The sequence below is a fragment of the Dendrobates tinctorius genome, unplaced genomic scaffold, assembly GCF_039654945.1.
Source record: "Dendrobates tinctorius isolate UK_male_01 unplaced genomic scaffold, ASM3965494v1 ptg000086l, whole genome shotgun sequence".
Lineage (NCBI taxonomy): Eukaryota > Metazoa > Chordata > Amphibia > Anura > Dendrobatidae > Dendrobates > Dendrobates tinctorius.
The window spans coordinates 61987908-62012724 of NW_027361754.1; the positions used below are offsets into that span (position 1 = coordinate 61987908).

The window sequence follows — 24817 nt, forward strand, 5'->3', positions numbered from 1 at the left end:
TGTGTGACTCAGCTCCTGCAAATGTTTTAGACAGGATACACATTTCTGCAATATTTATATCGTATCAGCATAGCGATGGATGGTTTAAACTTCTGCTCTTCTTAGAGCTTCTAATATAATTTTTTATGACGCAGTGCTGACAAAATGTAATATTACATGGTGCTCGAGTTAGTGCCAATTTATCCGCACGTCCGCTTCCATCGGCCACAAGGCGCACCGCTTCTTACCTGCCGGCAGCCGTGGCTCCTAGTTTTATTTTTTCAAACAGCAAACGGACCCATTGAGTTAAATGGTTATATTAAAGCAGCGGAGCAGAGAAAGAGATCCGTGAAGCTCAGAGCATCAGATTTTTTTTCATGTTTTAAAATAGGACATACTTGATAGGTTTGTGTCCTCTCCATTAAAAAGTCAGGCAGGGATGTGAGAATGCAGCCTTACCAAACTAATCCCATCCTGTCAGTGCATGCTACGAGTTGTATTAGGCCTGATCATTGTACTTTTTAGTTGACTTGCGGCCCATGTACGGGGTCCGGTATTGACAGCGTGTCTTTTTCCTGTCCTCGCTTCCTGCCAGCTCCTCCTGTCCTTATTCACACAATCGGCTCTGACGCGCTTTGAAAGCTATGGGCTGGTCGTGGGACCGTGAGATTAGAGGAATGTCTTTCTTGCCGTCTTGTGTGTCCGCTGTCATTTTCATACACTGTACACAAGATATGGCTTTGATTTATCGCACTAGTATTGGTAACATGCAAGGTTTTTAGTTTACAGACCTATAAATAAGTGAATGTGTGTAATGGGCCACTCCTGTCCTCTCGCTTGTATGTGGAGAAAACATGGTCACTGCTCACTCCTCGCCCTCCTGGATTCCCACGATTATATTGCAGTGAAGGTGACTGATTTTTGGAACGTGAATGTACATTATCGTGAAGGAGGGACCTGAAACTTAGTGTCTTTTTGTTGGGTGGATATTTGGCTTTTATTGATCACTGTAACCTGCGGTCTTTGCCTGGAGATAGGACTGTTTGTAGAGATCTGCAGTGGTATAGATACCTGGAGGTGGTGATAGAAAATCAAGATACTTTCATATTGATGGCTTATCTTTAGTGTTGTCTGGCCATATAATATAGATAACCTGTTTTACACCCTCGCCCGTGTGGTATTGTCAGCTCCAGCTGGATCTAATATATGCTATTGAATAGCAGATGATCTGCAGTACTCGGCAGCGGCTGCTACACATTGAACAATCATTCTTAATTCAATGTTTACATACGGCTGCCAGCAGAGCATAAAAGGGTTGTTCACTGCTAGGACAACCCCTTCTTGATCAAAATGTTTGGCCCCCATAAAATAACGCCTATACTCGCTGCCGGCACCGTGTCGGCACTCGCTCTCTTTGGGCTCCCATGCTTTATTACACGTGACGCTGACGCCCAATCAGGGCTGGCATCACTGTCCCCGCCTTCGGACAAACAAATCGATCATGAGGCGATGTACCCACGTATGCAGAAAAAATCGGACTCCTTCCCAGGAAAAGCGTGCGCTTTTTTTATGCGTTTTTTTACAGGAGCAACCTCCTGCTCATAGAATATAGTTAGAAATGCGGATTTTTCTGCGAAATTAATGGGCATGCTGTACTTTTTTCGCGGAAAAAACGCATCAATGTGCACAAAGTGCGGCATTCATTAAAATGAATGGGATGCTTGTATGCGTTTTTTTATGCGTTTTTGCTGGTAAAAACGCTTATAAAACGCGAAAAAAACGCTTACCTGGGTACGCAGCCTGAAGAGGTGGTCTGGGCTGCAGCTGATCCCTGGCTTCCTCTTCATGTTTGATTTGTCCGAAGGTGCAGACAGTGACGCCAGCCCGAGAGGTGAGTATAGGCTTTATTATGTTATCAGTATCACGCAAAGAAGTTGTCAAAGTAGTGGACAACTTTTTTTTTTTTTTTTTTTCAGCTGGCTGTTGGTGTTGGACAGGTCATCAGTGTTATATGCTCTGACAAGCCCATTACGTGGGTTAATAATCTGCCGAATTAGCAGTTATGGAAACTCTCATTCATAGACCGTTCAGACCAGACGGCAAATGAGCAAATCGGTCTTGGGCGTTATTCACATGCTCCTGTTTGGTCACTTGCACAAAGAAAACTGTATGTATGACATCAGTACTTTGTCCTTTTTTTTACCATTGTCCGTGTGCCAGTTTTTTTACCATCTGTGTTTGGTTCGGGTGTCAGGTTTTTTGTACTGTCGTGTTTTATCAGTGATTTTCACTTATGGATAAATAAATGACAAAGCTTCTCATACTGCAGTGTTAATCATGGGCAAAACATGGACGGACTGTACACTGATACCATCCGTGCGCTGTCTTTCATCTTCATGGGCCCATAGATTTGTATTGGTACTGTTTTATCTGTGAATGATGAACAGCCTCATACTATAATGGGTACTTAACTATCCTGATGGTGTGATCATCAATTTTAAAGGGTGATTCCCTAATTCAAAAGTTGTAACTATAAATTGGGAATAGCTCCTGATCAATAGGGCAACCCAGCCATTCTGCAATCAGGGCTCTAGGACCTAGCCTCTGTGCAAACTTGGCGTATTTGTTGCAGAAAATAAGAATAAGCAGTGTTTGACAGAACCAGCAAAGTGAATGAGATTTCTAAAGTCTCATGCACACGTTGCTTAGTTTTTCCTTGCAGACTCAAATCTACAACATGTCAATTCTTGCAGCAGTTTTGCAGCATATTTAAGGAGTACTACTGAGTTGGGGAAAAATATGCTGCATAGTTCATGTTAAAAAAGCAGGTATTTTACCCAGCGTTTTCCTGCAAATGCAGCAGAATCTTGTACCGACCCTGAACATGTGCACATGGCCTTACCGTGCAGAGTCCCATCCTGAATGGAGGAGCGCTCTCGCTTGACGTGCCCTCCATTCATTCGCTATGGCCTTGCAGGATATAGCGGAGCATTGTACTCTTTCTCTATCAGGGCCATAGATAATGAATGGAGCGTAGGTCAAGCGTGAGTGCTCCTCCATTCAGGATGGGACTCTGCACAGTAAGGTTACCAAGCCTCATACTTCTCATCGTTGGAGGTCGCAGCGATTGGACTGCACATTCAGATAAAGGATAATTTTTAATTCCGGGAATAACTTTTACATCTGGAAAACCCCCAGAGATGAAAAAACTGGAGATATTCACAATATTTGTGAAACATTTCTGCCCGATTAAAAGCTTGTAAAACTACAGCAATCTTCCCTCATCTATCTAATGCCTAGAATGTCTGCGTCACTCCGACCACAAAGCCACTGTTTTACCTTTATAAATTTTTCTTAATCCCATCTCTTGAGTCTTCGTTGTGACAGCTGGCTCCTGACTCTGCCCCGAGAGTAGTCTCCTGTGTTTGCGACCAGGGCTGGGCAGGCCATTGCTTGTTGGCATTGGCAGCTGGCGGCCACACCACAATGGCAGCAGTTGATGTGTACGGACACTGCAAGTCATTGGCACACACAGATGAGTAGCTATGAATGAAAATATTGAGATGGCCCCAGAAATAATCTGTGAGTACTCAAAGTTCTTATTGTCTGTCGATGGGGCCTACTGCTTGCGTAGTGTTATTCATCTATTGCCTGATCTGCTCCATTTTGGTTAGTGAATAAATGGCTATGATCGTCCTGAAACAACGCCACAATTTAAATAAGTTTTAAAGGGGTTGTCTCACATACTACCCGCAGCGCACGACCCCAGTGATGAGAAACACGAATTTAGCTGTGATCATGAAGATGGTCAGAGCCATAAAGAAGAAAGACCATGCATATGTTCAGGATCACCATAAAATACAAATATGCAAACAGAATTTTTATTACAAAACCAGAAAAAAATACACAAGTTAAAAAAACTTATTAAAAATCCCAAAGGATAGGACATGTAAGATCCACAAGATTCAGAATATAACCGATTCAGAATATAACCAATTCAGCAATATATAACCACTGGCCACAAAAATGCAATATTGCACAGGGAAATGATACCACATAGAAATGCTGCTAACCTAGTGTCATAACTGGGAGAAATAGGACAAGGTAGGTCCCGTATTCTCAATGAGGCAAAAACATAGCCACTACTGTGTCCTTACACGATAATGCTTGTTAGTAATAGCATGCAGAATACAATGGGGAAACTGTTGGAGAAAATGTAGTCAGGCGAGCTAATACATCACCCTACTCAGTCCAAACAGAAAGAGAGCGAAGGTAGTCGCCCCATAGTCTAGAGAGCAGCCATGCAGCCAAATGGCGTGAGAGGACCCACACGTTCTGACACTCAAGGAGTCTTTTTCAAGGTGAGTATGTCTGGTTTTGCGGTAACAGCTTATTTAAAGCTATGTAATTACGGTAACTAGAATTCTTACCAGCTGGTGGCCGGTGGCAGGATTAGGTATGGTATGTCCCGGTGGCATGTTGCAAGCAACCCAGAAGTTAACGAAGGCGCTGGTCAAGTTATCAAGCGGAAGTCACAGATAGAGGTCCAACGCGTGCGCAGTAGTTGCCCGCACTGACAGAGGGCAATGGTACGGCGGGTCACGTTATTAATGCGCATGCGCGCAACCTGTATCGAAGGGAAGTCACAAATAGAGATCTGGCGCGTGCGCAGTAGTTGCCCACAATAAACATGGGACAATGATACGGCGGATCAAGTTGTTAATGCGAAGACGGTCAGGCTACGCTTGGTTACTGACAGTGAATTGGTCAGCAGGGTGCTTGTGTTAACCACCTCTCCATTTCTGTGCATGGTGAGTATCCTGTGGAAACCACCTTCAAATGACACCGAAAGCCTCTAAGGGTACCGTTACACCTAGCGATGCACCAGCGATCCCGACTAGCGATATGACGCAGTCAGGATCGCTGGTGCATCGCTAGGTGGTCGCTAGTGAGCTGCCACACAGGCCGACGAGGAATGGTCCAGGAGCTTCTCGCGCGATCAGCGATAACCAGCGGGGGAGCCGGTCGGAGGTAAGTATCAAATGCAGCGATATCGCTGCAACGTCACAAAATCGGTGACTTTACAGTGATATTGCTAGCGATATCGCAGTGTGTAACGGGGGCTTAAGACCACCCCATTATTCCAGACTGACAGATATCCCTCTTCTTTACTGTCGACCACTTTCTTGGAGATAATTTTTGCACTGCACTTTCTCATTTGACCTCCCGGGTAATCTCTCTAGGAAAGGCTCAGGAGATTATCTGGTGTATTATTCACTCATTGTGGCACTGTGTATGTCATCTCATCGTTCCCCTGTATAGTGAACAGCTCCACTAGTACATGCTGAGTCCCAGAGGTGGGGGAGAGGCAGCTGATGACCCCTTTCGTGTTATTCTCCTCAAAGCTATCCTTGTGTATCCTGATGCTCCTTGTATGCAGAGTGGACAAGTCATGCACAATACACATCTATATATATAATCGTCTTATGGTGTCTGTCTGTAACCGAATTCACGCTGCGCTGCCAGGCCGCGACCAATCAGAGACAGGCGCAGTCCTCAATTAGAAGGGCGCACACCACCGCTGCCGTAGGGAGATCAGCGGCGCTAGCCGCTGATCTCCCGACGGTTGCCGCCGGTCATCTCCGGGCGCACGGGGGTCAGCGGTGACTCGGCCGGGAGATGACCGGCGCTAGCCGTTACCCAGGGTGCAGAGGAGAAGAGACTCCTCCGGATCCTCAGTACCATAAACTTGTAAAAATAGAATTAAAATAAATAGTGATCTACTCACCTTCCGACGGTCCCCGGACTCTGTCCCTCCTCTCCACGCTCCCAGCATCTTCCGGTCCCAGTACTGCTTTGCGCGAAATACCGCTGATGACGACGTGCTCTCGTGAGAGGGCGTCATCAACGGTCTTTGGCGCAAAGCAGTACTGGGAGCGGAATATGCCGGGAGCGTGGCGAGAAGGGACAGAGTCCGGGGGCCGTCGGATGGTGAGTATATCACTTTTTTTTATTTTAATCTCCTGCTGGCCATATTCTAGAGTACCCGATGCTTTAGAATCGGGCCAGCAGCTAGTCACTTCCATAACCTATCTGATCTATACCCGAAGGTGGCACTGAGTCTGACTATGCTTCATGCACACTGGTGGCCACCAGCTAGTGGCTCCATTTATCTCTTGCAAATCTGTAATTCCCAGCAGGGTCTGCTTGGAGGTGTAATTTTGCATTTTGTAAAAGCTAGCGAGCTGTAATTTTGTCCGCAGTCCTCTACACCAGCATCTCTCATCCTCTGACCTCAATTACGAATGATTACTTAAGGATATGCTATATAGCAGAGAGGATGCAATTTCTGAGACATTTGTGCAGTACTATGAGAGCGACCGAGCCGCGGGTACCGTCCACTCGTAGTTTAGGCCTCCCAGACAACCTGAAAATCTTAGAGAAATTCCGCTCCACCTGGGTACTACTGGTCAACCTAAAGAAAACCCACATCATGGTGTTCCAGAAGAGAGAAAATCAGACCAGCACCCTTCATTTGTCCTCAACAACTGCGCCCTTAAAGGAACAGCCAAATATGCCTACCTGGGCCTAGAGATTCACCGGTCAGGGAGCTTCAAACAAGCCATAGAGACCCTGAAAGACAAGGTATGCCAAACCTTCTATGCCATCCGAAGGAAACTCTACCATCTGAAGCCACCAGTGAGGGTCTGGTTAAAAATCTTCGACTCTATCATCGCCCCAATCCTCCTGTATGGCAGCAAAGTCTAAGGTCCTCACACCTACCCAGACTGGTCAAGGTGGGATTCCAGCCCAACAGAAATACTCCACCTAGAATTCTGCAAGCACCCTCTCCAAGTCCATCGGAGCACCTCCAACAGTGCTTGCCAGGCCGAGCTGGGCAGATTCCCTCTACACCTAACGGTTCTAAAGAGGGCACTGTCATTCCGGGCTCACCTGCATATGAGCAATCCCAGCTCCCATCACCATAAAGCCCTGACACATGTAGGTGAAACAGAAAAACCAGGATCCTCGGAACAGCCCACCCAAACCTGACCAGAACACCAATCACAAAACCTGACAAAAGCCGGAATCGGGAAGATGGTAGTCAAAGGCCAGGAGAGGTACTTAAGTGACTGGAAGAACGACCTCATCGGCTCACAGAAACTGACCATGTACCGGAGTCTACAAAGAGACTACAGACTGGCCCCATACCTGGAGAAACTCCCAGAGACCGCAAGATCCTGAGCCGATAGACTCAGTGCCCACAGTCTGGCCATCGAATCCGGCCGACACAGGCAGAGCTATAACCCCAGGGAGGAAAGACTGTGCCAACACTGTGATCAGGAGGCCCTGGAGGAAGAGACCCACTTCCTGCTACACTGCTCCAAATACTCAGCAGTGAGGGACACTCACTTCAGGAGACTCTCACATCTCTTCCTGGATTTCATCACCATGAAGGAGGAAGAGAAAACATACCGTATATCCTGCTGGGGGAAAAAGAGAGAGCAGTGGAGATAGCAGCGCAATATGTGAGCGCATGCCATAGACTGCGAGAAAGAGAACTATGATATGCCATGGATTTCTATGCCCCCCCCCCCCCCCCCCATCCACCTTGCCTATGCATGGACTTCTGTAGCCCCATCCTGGATCTGCCCTCATCCTGGATCTGCCCACATCCCCCCTTCCCTATGCCATGGACTTCTATTGCCCCATCCTGGATCTGCCCCCATCCACCTTTCCTACAGCCCCTAGCCAACATCCCTACAGTCCCTATCCCTATTCTCTTTTGTACACTTGCTTCGGCAAAACTAATGTGTATTTAGTCCTGTCAATAAAGCTTCTTTGAATTTGTTTACTGGAGATTGCCAGGCTGCCAGTAAACCCTCGGTCACAGGCGTAGCATGGCAATTGTAGTGTCATACTTATGGCTCAGGTGGAGACAAGACATGCAGTAGAACTTGCCTTTACTGCACTTGGCGGATGCATCTTGTTGCTCGGTTTATGCAGTTTTGTCTGTGCCAAGCATGTGTGTCCTCTGAGATTCTGTCGGCGGCTTATCTCAGGGAGCACAAAAGGATCTGCTGTCTGACATAACTCACCTGAAAATCGTCTTTTCTGAGCCCCCGAATGGTAGACTGTCGGCCGTTCCTGTTGATATGGCCGGGTTTTTTTTTTTTCTATCTATGGCCTATTTTATTTATTATTTATTGTTATAGCGCCATTTATTCCATGGCGCTTTACATGTGAGGGGTATACATAAAAACAAGTACAATAATGTTAACAATACAAGTCATAACTGGTACAGGAGGAGAGAGGACCCTGCCCGCGAAGGCTCACAATCTACAAGGGATGGGTGAGGATACAGTAGGCGAGGGTAGAGCTGGTCATGCAGCGGTTTGGTCGAACGGTGGTTACTGCAGGTTATAGGCTTGTCGGAAGAGGTGGGTCTTCAGGCTCTTTTTGAAGAGGCCTATTGAAGGCCTATTTGTCTCTTATTGCTGATTTCGGCTCAGAGAATGGAGACGGTAAAATCTGCATTTGTAATAAGAACATGGACATTCAATGGTGTCTATCACTGGATGTTTGTTACTAAGCAATATTTGTCATGCTTCTTTGTATGAGGGTGCAGTCGGGCGGCCACATAGATCAGAACGCAAAGCTGAAGCTGGGGAACTGTTCCCTTCTGAACAATGACCATGAGACAGCCCCATTACATTACTTTTTGAAAACCTGTTGGCAGCAAATGGATACCTTCCTGTTCACATCCAGAAGCTGAAAGTAAAAAAAAAAAAGTCTTGTTTTCAAACTCTGGTAATCTCTTGTAAATAAACGCTCTGATACATTGTAACAAGCCCTGCATCTATTGGCTGGATACTGTTAGTAGGGGGTTCATTTTCCTGATCTCTACCTGAGCTCAGTGTTTCCAGTAGTGGGAAAGGAAACCTGATTCCCAATGGTGTCCCTCCAGATCGGTCTTCTCACTGTTGTAGTGATCAATGGCTGGAATGAAGTGTATAGTCATATCCTAGCGATTACTGCAATGTGAAAGCCCAGTGGGCAAGGCGAGCTGTGCGTGTCAAGTGTCCTGCATGAATTGTCTCCCTGCATAGAATATCATGGAGCGTATGCAGTGATGTCACCGGCCCTTTGGACTGAAATTTACATATGAAATTGGTGCCCGGGTCATTGAACTTTCCATGTGGTTGAATTGTGAAATCCACTCAGGTGATTTCCAGCAGTAGATAAGGATTTCCCATGGGGTCTTGAGTAAAGGAATTTCCTGAGGGTTGGAGCAATTTCTAGCAGATCCGGTATGGATGGTCAGGTCTGTGCAGGACACTTTGCTCATGGGACCCCAAGTGATTGGATTTATCACCTTTCTTGTTGATAGTCTTTCATGTGAAAGCACTTTAATAACCCCTTTGCGACATCCACCATACATGTTGCCGGAACAGAAATCTTTCCCCAGACATGTCAGCTGTTTTGAACAGCTGTATGTGTCCGTAACAGCCACAGGTGGAATCGCGATCCACCCGCGCCAATTAACACGTTAAACATTGCTGTCAAACTCTGACAGCAGCAATTAACGTGCGCTTCCGGCCATCGGGCCGGAAATCTGCCCACCAGTGACTCCCTGTTACGTGATCGCGGGTCCCCGGTGGGTTGGCATGACAACCGGAGGTCTTCTGGAGACCTCTAAGGTTGTCACCTCACCACTGGCTTGCTGTGAGCGCCACCCAGTGAATTATTCATAGCAAGTGAGTAATTCTGCCACATATAGGCGATCTATTCATTGCCTATATGTAGCAGTCGATCGAGTTATGGCAGCTTCTAATCTCCCATGGAGGCTATTGAAGCATGGCAAAAGTAAAAAAGTTTTTAAAAATATTAAAAAATAAAGGTTTAAATTACCCCCCATTCGCCCCATTCAAAATAAAACAATTAAAAAAAAAAATAAAAAATCAAGCATGCACATTTGGTATCACTGTGTTCAGAATCGCCTGATCTATCAATTAAAAAAAAAAAAACCTGATCGGTAAACGGCGTAGCGAAAAAAAGTAAACTGCAGAATTACGTTTTTTTTGGTCACCACGACATTGCATTAAAATGCAATAACTATCGATCAAAAGATTGTATCTGCACAAAAGTGGTATTAAAAACGTCAGCTCGGCACGCAAAAAAAAGCTCTCACCCAACCCCAGATCACAAAAAATGGAGACTCTACGGGTATCGGAAAATGGCGCCTTTTTTTTTTTTTTTTTTTTTTCTTTTTAAGTTTGGAATTTTTCTCACCTCTTAGATAAAAAAGAACCTAGACATGTTTGGTGTCTATGAACTCGTAATGACCTGGAGAATCATAATGGCAGGTCAGGTTTAGCATTTAGTGAACATGGTGGAACCCCCCCCCCCCAAAAAACAAAAAATTGTGGGATTAAACTTTTTTTTTGCAATTTCACCACAGTTGGAATTTTTTCTCCCTCCTTATTGAGTACCCGATATGGTTAAAACCAATGGTGTTGTTCAAAAGTACAACTCGTCCCGCAAAAAACAAGCCCTCCCTTGGCCATATTGATGGAAAAATCAAAAAGTTATGACTCTGAGAAGGGGAGCAAAAAAAACAGGCTATGTGCCCACGTTGCGTTTAAATCCGGACACTGAAAACCGGACTCCTTTCCCAGAAATCGCGCGTTTTTTTCCGCGGGATTTTACCGCGATTATGTTCGCGATTTAGCCGCGATTTTCGCGTGCGATATTCAAGCACTTTCCAAGCGATTTGAAGCATCGCTTGGAAAGTGATTGACAGGTTGGTCACACTCGTCAAACATAGTGTTTGACAAGTGTGACCAGGTTTTTACTATTGAGGCTGCCTATGCAGCATCAATAGTAAAAGAATGTTAAAATGCTAAAAAAAAATAAAAAATCGGGGTATATTTACCTTCCGGCGTCCCGCGCTGCATTCCCGGGCCTCAGCGTTCCCAGTAATGCCTTGTGGCAAGGTCCTGTGATGACGTAGGCGGCCTCAATAGTAAAAACCTGGTCACACTTGTCAAACACTGTTTGACGAATGTCACCAACCTGTCAATCACTTTCTAAGCGAACATAATCGTGGTAAAATCGCGTGGAAAAAAAGCGCGATTTCTGGGAAGGAGTCCGGTTTTCAGTGTCCGGATTTAAATGCTACGTGGGCACATAGCCTTACGGTGCATCTGGGTCTTTTGGGCGAGTTGGTTTCTATATAATTTTTAAGTCTTAGTCTAGTTTTCCTTAATGCCTCCTGTTGATACCATTTGGTGGACAGTCTTCTGTGTTAGATCGGTTCTGTATACAGTATACCTTATTCGGGTATCTTGCATTAGTAGAAGGGGTGCAATATTTAGGATCCTCTCCTCAATCAGAATAGAGAGCGGTTACTGTGGACAACATTTTTTGTTTTATGTTCCACAGACACTACTCGGTGTAGACAGCGCTCTATGTACAATCCCTGACACCGAACAGGGCGCCCCCCATAGACCAGCACACTGCTCTCCTGAAATACTCTGTGCTGCTGTCGCCCTGCTCCTTCCACCATACATCAGGCCCCTGCCGCCTCGGTTTCACACATCGCCAGGACAGGATCTGAGGAGAGGAATGGGGTCTTCGGTCACCGAGGATGGCAGGCAGCAAGGATTCTGGGAGCAGGGTGACAGCAGCACAGAGTATTTCAGGAGAGCAGTGTGCTGGTCTATGGGGGGGCACAGAGGGAGATATATGGGGGAGGAGCAGGGTGACAGCAGCACAGAAATCCAGGAAACATTTCTGCTGATTGATGGCCTGTTCTGATCCAGACTTTGCAGGCAAAGACCCCATTCCACTCCTCAGATCCTGTCCTGGTGATGTGTGAAAGCGAGGCGACAGGCGCAGTCCGGGGTGACGCTGGGGGGAAATGTAGCCATACCGTAACGATAAAAATGAGACCCCTCTCTTCAGCTGCCTCACCAGCCCTCCCCTGGCTGCACCTATTACCCCTGACCCGTGTGCAGGTGCTCAGCCAGAACCACCCTAGAAAGGGTCCCCTTTTAGCAGATAATACTGCCATAGTGTTCTCACATAATACCGCCATATACTTCACACAATGCCGCCATATAGCTCATACCACCATGTAGATCACACATAAAACCAGCAGGGTGACAGCAGCACAGAGTATTTCAGGAGAGCAGTATCACACGGGATAGGATTAGATACACGGCTCAGCAGGCAGCATCACACAGGATAGGATTAGATACGCAGCTCAGCAGTCAGTATCACACAGAAGAGGATTAGATACACGGCTCAGCAGTCAGTATCACACAGGAGAGGATTAGATACACGGCTCAGCAGTCAGTATCACACAGGAGAGGATTAGATACACGGCTCAGCAGTCAGTATCACACAGGAGAGGATTAGATACACGGCTCAGCAGTCAGTATCACACAGGATAGTATTAGATACACGGCTCAGCAGTCAGTATCACACAGGATAGGATTAGATACACGGCTCAGCAGTCAGTATCACACAGGATAGGATTAGATACACGGCTCAGCAGTCAGCATCACGCAGGAGAGGATTAGATACACGGCTCAGCAGGCAGTATCACGCAGGATAGGATTAGATACACGGTTCAGCAGTCAGTATAACACAGGATAGGATTAGATACACGGCTCAGCAGTCAGTATCACACAGGATAGGATTAGATACACGGTTCAGCAGTCAGTATCACACAGGATAGGATTAGATACACGGCTCAGCAGTCAGTATCACACAGGATAGGATTAGATACACGGTTCAGCAGTCAGTATCACACAGGATAGGATTAGATACACGGCTCAGCAGTCAGTATCACACAGGATAGGATTAGATACACGGCTCAGCAGTCAGTATCACATAGGATTAGATACACGGCTCAGCAGTCAATATCACACAGGAGAGGATTAGATACACGGCTCAGCAGACAGTATCACGCAGGAGAGGATTAGATACACGGCTCAGCAGACAGTATCACGCAGGAGAGGATTAGATACACGGCTCAGCAGTCAGCATCACGCAGGAGAGGATTAGATACACGGCTCAGCAGTCAGCATCACGCAGGAGAGGATTAGATACACGGCTCAGCAGTCAGCATCACGCAGGAGAGGATTAGATACACGGCTCAGCAGGCAGCATCACGCAGGATAGGATTAGATACACGGCTCAGCAGTCAGCATCACGCAGGAGAGGATTAGATACACGGCTCAGCAGTCAGCATCACGCAGGAGAGGATTAGATACACGGCTCAGCAGTCAGTATCACGCAGGATAGGATTAGATACACGGCTCAGCAGTCAGTATCACGCAGGATAGGATTAGATACACGGCTCAGCAGTCAGTATCACACAGGATAGGATTAGATACACGGCTCAGCAGTCAGTATCACACAGGATAGGATTAGATACACGGCTCAGCAGTCAATATCACGCAGGATAGGATTAGATACACGGCTCAGCAGTCAGTATCACACAGGATAGGATTAGATACACGGCTCAGCAGTCAATATCACGCAGGATAGGATTAGATACACGGCTCAGCAGTCAATATCACGCAGGAGAGGATTAGATACACGGCTCAGCAGTCAGTATCACGCAGGAGAGGATTAGATACACGGCTCAGCAGTCAGTATCACGCAGGAGAGGATTAGATACACGGCTCAGCAGGCAGTATCACACAAGACAGTATTAGGCCGGTTTCACATTAGCGCATTTTCAGCGCGCGCACGGCCGGGGGTAGCTCCGCCCCCGAGCCGGCTCTCTGCCCGGCGTGCCCGCCCCTTGCTTGTAGCGCCGCCTACTAGCGGACAGCGGCGCCTGCGATCGGCGCACCCTATCTTTAGCATAGGGTGCGCAGATCGTGCGCAGGCCGTGCGCTAGTTGCGCTTTGACCTGCGCTGCGCACTTTTGACTGTGCGCCGTGCGCGCCAAAATCAAACTTTTCGGATTTGGGCGCGCACGGCGCACCGTCAAAAGTGCGCAGCGCAGGTCAAAGCGCAACTAGCGCACGATCTGCGCACCCTATGCTAAAGATAGGGTGCGCCGATCGCAGGCGCCACTGTCCGCTAGTAGGCGGCGCTACAAGCAAGGGGCGGGCACGCCGGGCAGAGAGCCGGCTCGGGGGCGGAGCTACCCCCGGCCGTGCGCGCGCTGAAAATGCGCTAATGTGAAACCGGCCTTACAGATATGCCCACACTGGTGAAACTTCCAGCCCCCCCATACACTAGACTATGGGCTGTATAAGTCACTGTCCTCCTCAGACAGCCATAAAAGCTGTAATAAAAGGGAAGGTGTCAGATTACCGGAGATCACTGGGGCTGTGTGTGAGGAGGCGGAGACAGAGCAGGAGAACACAGTAGAGCAGGAAGCACAGGGCCGAGCCTGGAGTAGCAGGACAGAGGAGCATAGAGGAAAGTCACCCGCACTCACCACTCTCCATCCTCCGGCTCCAGTGAGCGCTTCTCTCCTCTGCTGACCACCTTCTCCATATCTACAGCCTCTCCTCACAACACAGGACCTGTTATGCCACAAGTGGTCCTGTGATAGAGGGTAAGTGGAGCTCAGCAGATAGCACTGGGCTACAGTAATATGGCGCCCAGCCACACCTACAGCAGTGAATGGTGCAGCCCACAGGGGCGTGCCCAGTTCACTGCTAATGAGGCTGCATGGTGGGGTCGGGAGCCGCCCACAGTCTCCTATGTCCAGGCACGGCCATATTTGCAGACTGTATGAGTCCTCCACAGATCTGCAAATCAACATGGCAGCACCCAGTGGCTACATTAGAACATTATTACAAACAAACTATAAATCCTGGTTAGTACAACATTTGCTGAAACAACATGTTTTGTTGCGTACTATTTTTTTGCAAATTATATAAAATTGCGGCACCTTCCCTTTAAGTTCACCTGTGGTGGTGCTGTAGGGAAATGAAACGCTTATTTCACAGGCTTTCTCACAGATCACAGCTAGTTGACTGGGGGGCTCGCCATTAAGACAACATATGGCTGTTGAGGCCCCCATGTACCATCCAAGATGAGTTGCTGCGATGAGTGCATCTTGCCTGATGTCGCTCAGCTATTGGAGATGATTTTTAAATCTGGCCTTTTAAGACATGCCAATAAACGGGGGAAGAGTCATTTCATATTAAGGCTCGTTCCCAATTATCAGCCCATCTAAGCAGGCCGGCAATAATAATAATAATAATAATAATAATAAATTTTATTTCTATAGCGCCGACATATTCCGCAGCACTTTACATTTAGGAGGGGATTTGTACAGACAATAGACATTACAGCATAACAATATTCACATACAGTAGATTATAACAAATACCAAGAGGAGTGAGGGCCCTGCTCGCAAGCTTACAGTCTATGAGGAAAGAGGTAGACACGAAAGGTGGGTGGTAACAGTTGCCCTGATTGTATGGACTAGCCATAATGTTAAGTGTGTAACAGTACAGATGCAGAGGGCTAATGGATGCATAAAGCATGTGGGAACATGATGCGGGGAACCTGGTTATGGTAAAACTTTTGGCTGTGCCACACAGGGATAGATTAGGTTAATGTGTTGAGGCGATAGGCCAGTCTGAATAAATGCGTTTTCAGGGCACGCTTAAAATTGTGGGGATTGGGGACTAATCGTATTGCCCTGGGAAGTGCATTCCAAAGAATTGGCGCAGCACGTGTAAAGTCTTGGAGACGGGAGTGGGAGGTTCTGACTATTGAGGATGCTAACCTCAGGTCATCAGCAGAACGGAGGGCGCGGGTAGGGTGGTATACTGAAACAAGGGAGGAGATGTAAGGGTGGTGCTGAGCCATGGAGGGCTTTGTGGGTGAGGGTAATAAGTTTATACTGAATTCTGGAGTGGATGGGTAGCCAGTGTAATGACTGGCACAAGGTAGAGGCATCGGTGTAACGATTGGTGAGGAATATGATCCTGGCTGCAGCATTCAAGACAGATTGGAGAGGGGAGAGTTTGGTAAGAGGGAGACCGATTAGAAGAGAGTTACAATAGTCGAGACGAGAATGAATAAGAGAAACAGAGTTTTTGCAGACTCAAAAGTAAGAAAAGGTCGAATTCTAGAAATGTTTTTGAGGTGCAGATGACAAGAGCGAGCCAGTGATTGGATGTGGGGGGTGAATGAAAGCTCTGAGTCAAGCATGACCCCAAGACAGCGGGCCTGTTGCTGGGGAGTAATAGTGGAGCCACACACAGAAATGGCAATGTCGGGTATAGGTACATTAGTAGAGGGAGGAAACACAAGGAGTTCAGTCTTTGACAGGTTCAGTTTCAGATATAGTGAGGACATGATGTTAGACACAGCGTTTAGACAATTGCCGGTGTTTTCTAGAAAGGCTGGCGTGATGTCAGGAGAAGAAGCGTATAATTGGGTGTCGTCAGCATAGAGATGGTACTGGAAACCAAATCTACTGATTGTTTGACCAATAGAGGCAGTGTACAAGGAGAAGAGGAAGGGGCCTAGAACCGATCCTTGAGGGACCACAACAGTAAGGGGAAGGTGAGAGGAGGAGGAGCCAGCAAAAGATACAGTAAAGGAGCGGTCGGAGAGATAGGAGGAGAACCAGGAGAGAACGGTGTCCTTAAGGCCAATGGAACGGAGCATAGTGAGGAGGAGCTGATGATCCACAGTGTCGAATGCTGCAATCATCACCTGAAGGATGCACAAAATGCATTTGGGGCAATAATTTTTGAGCTTGCTTAAAAATTATTGCCATTATTGGCATCCTGTGTAAGCAAGAAATGTGCTGATATTCTTTGATGCAGATCAATCCTATTTAATGTGTATGATTTTTTTTTTTTTTTCTTAAGACCATCATGAAATCCCGGATCTCTTCTGTCTCGCTCTCCCGCTGGTAATTGTATATGTTGATCGTTTGGCCCCGTGCTCGTTATACCTGCTAGCATTGGGTGTGGCCAATAATTAGGAGGAGCGTTCACGTAGATTTGGCCGTGTAGAATATTATAATGGCACAGTAACTATTGTTTTAAAGTCCTTTTGGTTGTGTTATTTAATGGTTATAGAGAAGATTACAAGCCTCTTTGGGCATTTGTGCTCAGCTTCTACCCTAGTTTGGTGGTCGGCTGATTTATATATAATGCTGATAAATGTGTGCGATGGAGGAAATTATTAGCCGTTCTGTTATTTTCTTACTGTGCTAATACGCATCCATTGTTAGTACGGTCTCCTCGGACAGCACCACTGCTCCCATCATGACTACAGATCGGATGTGACGCTACCAGTCCACAGCACAGCGCGCGCTCCTGTCATGTGCACTAAAGCTACAATGCGAAAACTCAGGATGCACTGTAACCCATTTACAAGTGGGATTTGTAGTTTTGGAGACCACTGCTGGAGGTAAACAAGTGGAACATGCATTAGCCACAACTAAAAACATAAGCAGCTTTTAAAGAGGCTCTGTCACCAGGTCGTGTCCAGTTTTTTCTTATTTTATTCCAGCTGCTCCCACTAGTATTCCATTTTTTTTTCTTTTGTTTTCTTTTATGATATGGGCCTTTTTATTTACTCCTAAATTTGTTGGGAAGTGTGGCTCACAGGATCCTCAGGGGCGTGTCTATAGGCTTCTCTGCATAATTGCCCCGAAAGGCACGAAGAGGTATGGATTTTTTGGCACCAGAACTCACGTGAATGGGAGGGGACTAGTATGACAATGACAGGATGCAGGGATTTCTTCCTGGCACCGCACGCCCCGGATCCTGGAAGAAATCATTAACATAAAGACAGAATATAAGATTTTTCAACAACAAGACCATTAATATGAGGCATACACGTAGGACTAGTGTAACATTTCTAATAAGTGAGTGCCCATATTAATAGGCCATATACATCCCAGGGGGTGATAGATTCTCTTTAAAGGGGTTGTACAGTCTTGCATATTGATTATTCCCTGTAATAGGGGCTGATCTGAACGACAAATCAAGATGGACCACTACAGTGTGCAGAGCCTCGCTATTCCAGCCCTGTACACCATGTACCTAATGCTTCCAGTACTTGAGCACCACGACTGGGGACGCTGCCATGTGAAAGAGGAAGCCGTGACCGTCACGGTGCAGAGAGGGAATGGACACGGGAAACCTTTACTCCCATCTCCTTTTTTTCCCCCTGTATGGTAGCTTTTTATATACCACTGCCTATTGTATAAGGTTTAATGTGGCCGATTCTTTTAGGGGAGACCCATCAGGCCGTATACAGCACTTGACAGTGAGTAGGGGGTGTACGAGAACTTCCCTGATGTAGTTAGTCTCCATAACGGGACGGTCCTGAGCTGTGGATATCCTAAACGTGTGTAAGGTGGCGAAAGAAGGAAACTCTGATTCCAGGGTCTCCTCACTGCAGTTAAGTCTTCCCACTTGGGTCACTTATATGTAGATGCATAAAGGCTTATAGAGTTATAGGCGAAAGGGATGCCTTTTCTTGGTTTGAAAAACCCCCGTTGCCTTGGAGCTGTTTAACACCCCACCCCCCAAAAAAAATCAATCAAAACTAAACTTGTTTGCTCACCCTTCCCAGGTCCATCACTGCTTCCATTGTCTGTTATTGTCAGCAGCACTTGCGTAACAGCGCTGCAGCCAATCTTTGAGCTCTGTGGCGCTTCCCATCAACTCAGGCAGAGCCATTGAGCTCGGTTATTAGCTATAGTGTTATTGACATGACTTTGGCGCTGCGCCAATAAGACAATGAGACTTGTGCCGGACCCTGGGAGGGTGAGTAAAGCGCAGTTTATTTTTTATACAGGCAAACTGAAGCTTTTATAGCAAAAAAGAAAACAAACCCATTTAAGTCTAGCCTGTAAAGTGGCTACAGTAAAGTCCAGGCTCTTTTCCGTGTAGAGCTTGATCATCACAAGTCATGTCCTGGAGAATTCAAATAATCCCAGAAGTAATGAAAGCACATTTAGCCTAATTACCGACACATCTCTGCTTTCCTGCTTCACGCAGCTCTGATGGAGTATACATATACACTCACTTGCCACTTTATTAGGTACACCTGTCCAACTGTGTGTTAAGACTTAATTTCTAATCAGCCAATCACATGGCGGCAACTCAGTGCATTTAGGCATGTAGACATGGTCAAGACAATCTCCTGCAGTTCAAACCGAGCATCAGTATGGGGAAGAAAGGTGATTTGAGTGCCTTTGAACGTGGCATGATTGTTGGTGCCAGAAGGGCTGGTCTGAGTATTTCAGAAACTGCTGATCTACTGGGATTTTCACGCACAACCATCTCTAGGGTTTACAGAGAATGGTCCGAAAAAGAAAAAAAATCCAGTGAGCGGCAGTTCTGTGGCCGGAAATGCCTTGTTGATGCCAGAGGTCAGAGGAGAATGGGCAGACTGGTTCGAGCTGATAGAAAGGCAACAGTGACTCAAATTGCCACCCGTTACAACCAAGGTAGGCAGAAGAGCATCTCTGAACGCACAGTGCGTCGAACTTTGAGGCAGATGGGCTACAGCAGCAGAAGACCACACTGGGTACCACTCCTCTCAGCTAAGAACAGGAAACTGAGGCTACAATTTGCACAAGCTCATCGAAATTGGACAGTAGAAGATTGGAAAAACGTTGCCTGGTCTGATGAGTCTCGATTTCTGCTGCGACATTCGGATGGTAGGGTCAGAATTTGGCGTAAACAACATGAAAGCATGGATCCATCCTGCCTTGTATCAACGGTTCAGGCTGGTGGTGGTGGTGTCATGGTGTGGGGAATTTTTTCTTGGCACTCTTTGGGCCCCTTGGTACCAATTGAGCATCGTTGCAACGCCACAGCCTACCTGAGTATTGTTGCTGACCATGTCCATCCCTTTATGACCACAATGTACCCAACATCTGATGGCTACTTTCAGCAGGATAATGCGCCATGTCATAAAGCTCGAATCATCTCAGATTGGTTTCTTGAACATGACAATGAGTTCACTGTACTCAAATGGCCTCCTCAGTCACCAGATCTCAATCCAATAGAGCATCTTTGGGATGTGGTGGAACGGGAGATTCGCATCAGGGATGTGCAGCCGACAAATCTGCGCCAACTGTGTGATGCCATCATGTCAATATGGTCCAAAATCTCTGAGGAATGCTTCCAGCACCTTGTTGAATCTCTGCCACGAAGAATTGAGGCAGTTCTGAAGGCAAAAGGGGGTCCAACCCCTTACTAGCATGGTGTACCTAATAAAGTGGCCAGTGAGTGTATACTTGGGCAGTGTGACGCGGTCCGGCATACTTCACATTCCTCCTTCCAGCGTTCCCATTCATTTTTTAAGCTGTAATTACACCATTGAGGCATTACGAGGGTTGGTTCAGCCCATAGACTCTCGGTCTCAGCCGCGCGCTAGATCCGTGGTGACTCATGTGTCACCGCTCATTTCTGTTTAGCAATCACAGCAAGTGAAGGCAGATCCGGCTGCATCTGCTGACCTGTGACTGTAATGTGACAAGCCTGCAGGGTGTGCACATGTCGGAGCAGGGAGCCGAGGCTCTGCCGTCTGCTCCCTGCCTGCTACATAATGCTGCCTTGTAATTTTCTCCCCAGACTGCTGACATGTGCTGCAAACTCTTCACAAGCTCGGCGATCGATCAGGGATTTGCCTCCGTCAGGTACTTCTTATGTGGCTGAGCTTTGGGTGTTGTTGATGACGAGTAGGAGATATTTAAAGGGTCCCATCATTAACCCATTGGGTAATATGCAATGTCATCTGCTATGGATGAGAACCCCTTAAATTTACCTTTTCACTTCTTGCTGCCATGTGCCCCCTTATACCAGATGATATGGGAAATCCCGCTGACATGATAGGATTTCCTGTATGCGGTGGAGGTTTGGCTGGAATCTCTCTGGTGATCTAGCACCATGGTGTCTATGAATGTCCCCATAGAGTGTGGTCAGCATGGCCGCAAAGGAGAAGAGAAGGGACTTTTATCCATCCATGTGGCATCACCTTACTTTGCTCCTAGTGTTTAGAAGGAGCTATTGATTTAGTTTCTGAGGATAATGTTGATGTCATCAGATTTTGCAGGACATTGATTTTTTACTATGTATTATGTGTCTTTGGTGCTGGAATTTTCCATGAGTTTGTTGCATCCGGTAAAGCCTATACTGCCCAGATCATTAACACTCGGTGGAGCCTGCGTGTGTTCTGAGTGAGGCGGCTCCTTACACATTCTGGTTTCTTCACCTTAACTTTAAAAGGGCTTTAAAATAAAAAAGGCATACTTTTCTTCTGGTTCCAACGCATGCCGTTCTGGAGGTCTGCAACAAGTCAAAAAGCGGTTTGGAAGTCACAGTATATGTGGTTGGCTGCAGCGGTCAGGCCATTATTGACTTCCCATCACTTCCAGAGGCTGCACAAACCTCTGGTCTGTGTTGGATTGTGAGAATGCATTTTGGTTATTTTTAAATCGTGGATGGTTTTAGAATAATTTTTCCCTGGCAGACAACCCCTCTAATCAAACATGTATGGTCTGATTGAGATCATTGTTAAATTTCACTCCCTGTGTCCTCCGGTATTATGGCTAGGATTAGAAAAGACGTGTCTGCTTTATTTTTTCCAGAAGCCTTGTCCTTCTTGTTTTCAGTGCTGACTAGTGGTGAGCGAATGTGCTGGGATAAGGTGTTATCTGAGCATGCTCAGGTGCTATCCGAGTGACTCTGGCGTGCTCGAATAATATGTTCAGGTCCTGCGGCTGCATATCAACGCACACAACAAACAGTTGTTTTTTTTTTTTTTTTGTTTTTTGTTTTTTTTTGTTGCGGCTGTCAAACTACCCTGGGGATGCAAACATATTTTTCGAGGACGCTGAAAAATAGAATAAGAAAAAATACTACATGATAGAATAAATGGTAATGTGTGTTGTGAGTGAGGCAATGCCATTCTTGTTGGATCAGTTGTAGGCTGTATATGTCCGTGGAAATATTGATTCATATGTGATTCTCTGCGGTAATTAATGCAGGGAATGCACTCGCTGAAGCGTAAATGCTTAGCCCATATGTCTATATCAAAATGTAGGTCATGGCTCGATGGGAGGGGGATGGCGGCCATGTCTTCCTGAGCCTCCTAAACAGAGGTGTTCCTGAGCTGGGGTCCCCTTCTGATGCCTACAGAGCAGATGAAGTCTGTATGACCACATGGACCCTTCCCAATCCTCTGATCCCTGACGAGCTCTAGTCTTTTCTCACTTTTCTAAAGTTTTTCTTCTGAGTTATTGCACCAGAATAAACCTTTTGTCTCTTGGTGACTTTTATCCTCGCATCTCTCCATTTCCTGATTGATCTCGGTCCAAGACTTTCAACCTGGGAGACTATTATCCCATTTTCCTTTCATTTGTCACTAATCTCTTAAAATGCAAGTCACACCTGAAGGCGCGATCACACGTCAGCACGCAAAGTTCACAGGCGAAGTGTCCATTATCTGGGAGGAGGCCGAGTCCATCCATGTTCTGCCACATACTGATGGTAAGGGAAGAAGTACAAGAAACCCAGCTGGAGGGGTCATTCCCTTTAGGATACTTTTTTTTTTTTTTTTTTTTTAAATTTTCTTCTTTAAAATGCATGAATCATTTTTAGAAATTGGGTTTTATTAAAATAGTTGCACCATTTTTGCCTTTACAGGTTCTTTGCTTCCTTGTACTGTACATTCAACCTTATTGTGGTCTGTGTTCATAAATCAGCTGAGAGGAGCTCTGAAAAAGTCAGATAAGAGTTAAAAACTCCCTGGAATGGGCTCGCTGACAGATTCCCAGATAACTCATTCTTCAGCCAGCAATACACAGTGCAAAGCAGACGCTGTGGAAGGCAAATGGTGTACAACTTTTTGTTGTAACCAAACTGCAAAAATGATTGGCTCTAAATAAATGCATTTAAGTAAAAAATACAATTAAAATTGCCCCCAATTTAATTGATTATTAGGAGACTAGCTTGCAGCCTAATGTACAAGGGGTGTCCTGAGTGGTCTCCGATGGCAGATGTTTGGGTTGGGTGGGGGTGGGTGAAGGGCTGGGAATGTTGGATTTTATCATGATGGATCCCCTTTATTCTTCCGGGAGAGTCTCATCTTCCCCCTGAGATAACATGTATGGGGGTCGGGAGAAAGAGCTGCTCTCTCACGTTGCTCCTCTTGTTTGCTGGCTGTGAGCATCCATTGGGGGCGCTACCTCTAAAATATTTCCTTGTTGTGGGGAATGACCTTGTTTTTCATTGTTCTGAGCAGATACGCACAGGGCATGGTGACGCATTTTATATTTATTGGCAGTGACAAAAATGCAAACATTTGTACAAGCGGGTGACACAGAAGTCATTGCTGCACATGTTGTCATGATCACTCGTGGTTAGAGAAGGAAGGTGCCTTGTGTGCACCGGGTCACCTGTACCTTTAATCTGCACTAGATGTCGGGTTTTTCATCAAAGTACTATTGTATCTGCTTTTCTTAATGATTTTCTTTTTTTTTGTATCTTGCAGGTCTGCATTAAGTCATCAGTGTGGAGACTGACAACACGAGATTGCAGCCATGCAGACTATTAAGTGTGTGGTCGTCGGGGATGGTGCCGTTGGTAAAACATGTCTCTTAATTTCATACACCACAAATAAGTTCCCATCAGAATATGTTCCAACGGTAAGTTCAGGCCAAAATCTCCATATATGACCCAGAAGCAACTACATCAGGAGATAAGCGAACCCCAGTACCCCTTGAGAAAGCAGTATGCAAAACATGCAGTTACATCAGGGGATAAGTGAGTAATACTCTTCCAGTACCCCTTGAGAAAGCAGTATGCAAAACATGTAAAAAGAGTTCTTGGCTAGCATGGCATTTGATTGTTATAGGTCTTGACTTGCTTTTCATGAGCCAAGACTATCCATCAAAAAACCACTCCCTATTATATACTGCTTGCTCCGTGAAATGCAATCATTACAAAAATTAAGTTACTAAAAATGCTTTATAGAAAAAAGCTTAAAAATCACATGCAAAAAATTCTTTCAAAACACCTCAAGCAAAAAAATCCGAACACGTAATGCCACAAAAGGGTTGAAAAAACACTGCCCCCAACAAAGTGCCATGCCCTATAACTATCAAATGCCATGCTAGCCGAGTACTCTTTTCACATGTTTCGCATACTGCTTTCTCAAGGAGGGTACTGGAAGAGTATTACTCACTTATCCCCTGATGTAACTGCACGTTTCGCATACTGCTTTTTCAGGGGGTACTGGAAGAGTATGGCTCACATCTGATGTAAAATCTTCTGGGTCCGCTATAGGGAGCATGTAGTATATATAATGCTACACGATTGCATGCTAACAGTGTCAGCTGACTAGTAAAATTTTACATTAGTAGGGGATGGCCGTCATGTCTTGGCCATAGTGGAGATTAGCGACAGTGTTTTGCTCTGGAGGGACCTGTCCAGTCGTATGTTGCTAGTTGAGGATACCCTGCTTATGAAATGTTCTTCTGTATCACAGCATGGTGGATAATCACTGTATTCTGTTTCCCAGGTATTTGACAACTATGCTGTCACAGTTATGATAGGCGGAGAACCTTACACCTTAGGACTATTCGACACAGCAGGTAAATTTAAATAAATATAAAAATATATTACACTATGTAATTCGGCATCTGATAATCCAACAGCGGTTTCCAGCCACAAATCGCAATATAAATCTAGAAATCCATAATGCCACAAATAGGTCTTTGGTCGGCTGCTGAACAGCCATCACATCCGGGGAGGGGGCTTGTTCAGCTCCATGGGGCGTCTGCTTCTTAAAGGGAATCTGTCACCAGGTT

The 24817-nt window shown here is 46.1% G+C and overlaps 1 protein-coding gene across 5 annotated transcripts in view; it reads left to right on the top strand.

Annotated features, from left to right (window-relative positions):
• Positions 1-24817, top strand: part of CDC42 (cell division cycle 42) — a 39286-nt gene that overhangs the window by 2250 nt on the left and 12219 nt on the right. For 4 of the 5 annotated variants that reach the window (XM_073585496.1, XM_073585497.1, XM_073585499.1 and 1 more), the window contains exons 2-3: positions 23500-23653; positions 24529-24601. In XM_073585496.1, the coding sequence (XP_073441597.1) occupies positions 23549-23653; positions 24529-24601 (178 nt within the window). In that variant the 5' untranslated portion in view covers positions 23500-23548. Of the gene's footprint in view, positions 1-2122; positions 2147-23499; positions 23654-24528; positions 24602-24817 lie in introns of those variants that run through there. The other variant, XM_073585501.1, reaches the window with a different exon arrangement.